The sequence below is a fragment of the Poromitra crassiceps genome (assembly GCF_964638095.1).
Source record: "Poromitra crassiceps genome assembly, chromosome: 7".
Lineage (NCBI taxonomy): Eukaryota > Metazoa > Chordata > Actinopteri > Beryciformes > Melamphaidae > Poromitra > Poromitra crassiceps.
In genome coordinates this window covers 14,306,716-14,311,715 of record NC_139628.1, presented here as the reverse complement: position 1 = coordinate 14,311,715, position 5,000 = coordinate 14,306,716, and the positions used below count along the sequence as shown (strand labels likewise).

Here is a 5,000-nt window from a genome sequence, read left to right as displayed (position 1 = left end):
CATAGGTGTCTCCTCCTCCTCCCCTCTACATGCGTAGGTGTCTCCTCCTCCTCCTCCTCCTCCTCTCTACATACGTAGGTGTCTCCTCCTCCTCCCCTCTACATGTGTAGGTGTCTCCTCCTCCTCCCCTCTACATGCGTAGGTGTCTCCTCCTCCTCCTCCTCCTCTCTACATGCGTAGGTGTCTCCTCCTCCTCCTCCCCTCTACATGCGTAGGTGTCTCCTCCTCCTCCCCTCTACATGCGTAGGTGTCTCCTCCTCCTCCTCCTCCTCTCTACATGCGTAGGTGTCTCCTCCTCCTCCTCCCCTCTACATGCGTAGGTGTCTCCTCCTCCTCCCCTCTACATGCGTAGGTGTCTCCTCCTCCTCCTCCTCCTCTCTACATGCGTAGGTGTCTCCTCCTCCTCCTCCTCCTCTCTACATGCGTAGGTGTCTCCTCCTCCTCCCCTCTACATGCGTAGGTGTCTCCTCCTCCTCCTCCTCCTCTCTACATGCGTAGGTGTCTCCTCCTCCTCCTCCCCTCTACATGCGTAGGTGTCTCCTCCTCCTCCCCTCTACATGCGTAGGTGTCTCCTCCTCCTCCTCCTCTCTACATGCGTAGGTGTCTCCTCCTCCTCCCCTCTACATGCGTAGGTGTCTCCTCCTCCTCCTCTCTACATGCGTAGGTGTCTCCACTGGTACAGCTTCAGAGTTAAATGCATCACTGAGCGTCTCACTTGTGGATGGACGTACTGTGTTCAGCCTCCACTCCCTCTGACTCACAGGCTTTCCTCTGCTCCATTCTCTTCTGTTGTGAACGCTGTCAAAATACATATCATGGGTAATGCTGCTGCAGCGTTTCAATCATGTACTTGATTGTGTTTTGTCCTTTTATATGATCATAAAAAATATATATTTGTTTTGTGTATATCTTTTTGAAACGTTTCTGTACAGTTTGTCCACCAATGAAACGTTTCCTGCTTACATAAATCAAAAATATTATGTTGAAAATAATACAGATGTGTGTTTTCGAGTGAGTAGAGAGTAACAACAGAACAGAGCAACAGTCGTGTAATATAATTGTGATTGGCCCGCTGACTTTGTTGCCCCCCCCACACACACTCTCACACACACACACACACACGCACGCACACACACACACACACACACACACACACACACACATTGCATGGCTCACCATGCAAACATGCAGCTAACTGCTTTGATCAGCACCATGGACAGCAGTTAACTGCTTTGATCAGCTGGTCAGCTGTCCATGGTGCTGATCAAAGACTGGCCAAAGCACCAGGGGCCGGTTGCACCAACTGGTCTTACACTGGTCTTAAGCTAAGTTGGTCGTAACTTTACGACCTAACAGCTACGCCGGTTGCACCAAGACGACTTAAGCCTTATTTTCACTAAGACCAGGCGTAACTCCTACGCCTCGTCAGGAGGAGGCGTAGCAGAGATCTCCGCGGAGACCTTTTTGACCGTCATCGTCGTAACACCGCCAGTTCGCCGTCTTTGAAAGCACGACGTTAGATTATAACTAACTAGTTGTGTGGCTTAGCCTTCCCAAATGTTGCCGTTACTTTTTTAGAATGTAATACATAGAATTGGGAACGTTACATTCAATTTCATTCAGACTCCCTGACACTAATCGCCGCCGCCATTTTCCCCCGGGGCTTCCACAGGAGGAGGGGGGTGGGAGGAGGGAGGGTGTAGTGACGCACATACAGTAGTGGGTGACGGCGCGAGGCACATGTGGGCCAATCAGAGGGCATTCCCCGACAATTCACATGAACGCGCATTGCTACGACCAGCGTAGTTAAGACCAGAGTAAGCCGTGTTGGTGCAACAGGCGTAAATCCATGGTCTTAACTAAGACCGACGTAGGAGTTACGACCAGGCATAGTTAAGACCAGTTGGTGCAACCGGCCCCTGATGTACAGTAGCAATGCTAATCAGCAAAAAAAACAGCCTGCATGCCCTGGACTCAAACCACCACAGCCTAACTTCTCCAACTAGCAAACATCCAAAATCACTTTGGCCAGCCTACACTAACAAATCAACACAAGTCAATCAGCACCATGGACAGCAGCTAACTGCTGATCAGCACCATGGACAGCAGCTAACTGCTGATCAGCACCATGGACAGCAGCTAACTGCACAGATTAAATGTTATCACGGGCACAGATGAATGTTATCACAGGCACAGATTAAATGTTAGCCCTGTGGATATGTACACCAGTGACTCCTCCAGTTTCACTCACAAATGTGTTGCGTTCCTGCCCGACCGCCAAGAGAAAGTATTTAGTAAATTTTGGGCTCTAGACTCAACCGTGACAGTGCATGAACGTGCATGTAAATAACTAGGAGTGTGTGTGTGTGTGTGTGTGTGTGTGTGTGTGCGTGTGTGCGTGTGTGCGTGTGTGCGTGTGTGTGTGTGTGTGTGTGTGTGTGTGTGTGCGTGCGTGCATGCGTGTGTGTGTGTGTGTGCGTACGTGTCCGTGCGTGTGTGTGTGTGTGTGTATGTGTGTGTGTTGCAGGCTTCATCTGGGCAGAGATAAAGGAGATGTGGGACGGGGGCTTCACAGAGTACATCCACGACTGGTGGAACCTGATGGACTTCGCCATGAACTCCCTCTACCTGGCAACCATATCACTGAAGATAGTGGCCTACGTCAAGGTAATAGCCGCCGTGTGCCATTACCTGGCAACCATATCACTGAAGGTAGTGGCCTACGTCAAGGAAACAGCCGCCGTGTGCCTCTACCTGGCAACCATATCGCCTTGGGCTTTGGAGGAGGGGTGGAGGGAAAGAGATTTACAACGCAAGACAAAACCAAAGCACCATTTCTAAATTGAATGCAGCACATTTTATCTAAATTTTCGACGTTCTTGTTTTCATGATTGTGAGAAGCCAAAATCTTGATCACGATTAATATTCGTTTAATTGTGCAGCCATAGTCGGAAGTCAATGTTGAGCTGTCGGTGAGAGAAATTGCTCGGATTGGCTGGTGAGCAGCTTAAAGGGGCCCTATTATGCATTTTTTTTATTTTGTATAATATATATGCTGTTACAATCTTGGATGGTCATATTAAACGTGGACTAAACTAACTTCAGCGAGAGCCACGGGTCTAGCTGACGTTAGCTAGGACTTGTTGCCTTGCCAACCTGGCTGTCAGACTGGCTCGTGCACACACCAGTAGTCTCAACGGATTCAGGACCGCAGAAGCAAGGAGACGACTTGGAAGTGAGCAAGGATGTAGGACTGAAGTGGTAAGTTCTGAAAATATGTGTCTCATTCCAGCATCGGTTGCGAACTGCGAACTGCGAACCAACCTGCTGTGCTAGGAAGCGCTAAGTAACGTTAGCGCTTGCTATATATAGCCTAGCACAGCTGCCTTTCATCTAACATATGAAGATAATAGCTGGAATGATGAAGGCGCACATGTTCAGAACTTGTAACGTTAGTCCAACTTGCTGACTTCTCCATGTCTTCATTTTTGTTATAGCTATAGTCACAAGCATTTGGGAAGTTAGCTAATGCTACGTTAGCTGTTGTTGCGGCTTCAATGATGTGCCGACAGCCTGCAATGCCGACAGCCCACAAGCAGAACCAGCTGAGCGAGGCGGCGTGCAGCTAGTCGGTGGTCCGGCTGGAGCTAACCTCTCCCACTCCCCACGCCTAAACCTAACCTCTCCCACCCCCCACGCCTAAACCTAACCTCTCCCAGCCCCCACGCCTAAACCTAACCTCTCCCACTCCCCACGCCTAAACCTAACCTCTCCCACTCCCCACGCCTAAACCTAACCTCTCCCACCCCCCACGCCTAAACCTAACCTCTCCCAGCCCCCACGTCTAAACCTAACCTCTCCCAGACCCTAACCCTAAACCTAACCTCCTCCAGCCCCGAACCCTAAACCTAACCTCTCCCACCCCCCACGCCTAAACCTAACCTCTCCCAGCCCCCACGTCTAAACCTAACCTCTCCCAGCCCCGAACCCTAAACCTAACCTCCTCCAGCCCCGAACCCTAAACCTACCTCTCCCAGACCCCACGCCTAAACCTAACGTCGGCATAGTGGGTGGACCCCGGGGCGTAACGTTACGGCGGCCGCGGTAAGTGATGCCCTGCTCGGCCAGCCGCCGAAGGAAATGTCCCGGCACAGCTCGGGCCGAGCGGAGCTGTTGATAGCTAGGGGGGGTGATATAGATCGATTGATAGCTTGCTTGTTAGGTCCAAGTCACGTTTTTCATCGATGGTCAAATTCGTTTTGACAATCCGTTGCTCGTTGATATAATTGTGTTACAACTACCAAATTTAGTAGCCAAAGCAGAGATCGCCTGTTTCTGTTATGCATGACTATCTATCTATCTATCTATCTATCTATCTATCTATCTATCTATCTAGATAGTTTGTGTGTGTGTGTGTGTGTGTGTGTGTGGGGGTGTGAGTGAGTGAGTGTGTGTGTGTGTGTGTGGCTGAGCCTTGACAGTGGGAGGAGCTTGAGGAGTGTGTGTGTGTGTCTGAGCCTTGACAGTGGGAGGAGCTTGAGGAGTGTGTGTGTGTGTGTCTGAGCCTTGACAGTGGGAGGAGCTTGAGGAGTGTGTGTGTGTCTGAGCCTTGACAGTGGGAGGAGCTTGAGGAGTGTGTGTGTGTCTGAGCCTTGACAGTGGGAGGAGCTTGAGGAGTGTGTGTGTGTCTGAGCCTTGACAGTGGGAGGAGCTTGAGGAGTGTGTGTGTGTCTGAGCCTTGACAGTGGGAGGAGCTTGAGGAGTGTGTGTGTGTCTGAGCCTTGACAGTGGGAGGAGCTTGAGGAGTGAAACTGAGAGAGATGACTTAGATACAGTAGATATTTGTCAATAAAGCATCATTTCACAGCAGGTTCAGTGTGGGTATAATTGCTGTTAATATAAGGTTTAGTTATTTATTGAAAGCAAATGGTGCAATCACACACACACACACACACACACACGCACGCACGCACACACACACACACACACACACACACACA

General features: G+C 50.3%; 1 protein-coding gene across 2 annotated transcripts in view; it reads left to right on the top strand.

Moving 5' to 3' along the window:
• The window catches only part of trpc5a (transient receptor potential cation channel, subfamily C, member 5a), a gene marked incomplete at both ends in the record, with an annotated part of 171,682 nt that overhangs the window by 115,342 nt on the left and 51,340 nt on the right, over nucleotides 1-5,000 (top strand). For both annotated transcript variants that reach the window (XM_083640792.1, XM_083640791.1), the window contains one exon: nucleotides 2,528-2,667. In XM_083640792.1, the coding sequence (XP_083496918.1) occupies nucleotides 2,528-2,667 (140 nt within the window). The remainder of the gene's footprint in view (nucleotides 1-2,527; nucleotides 2,668-5,000) is intronic.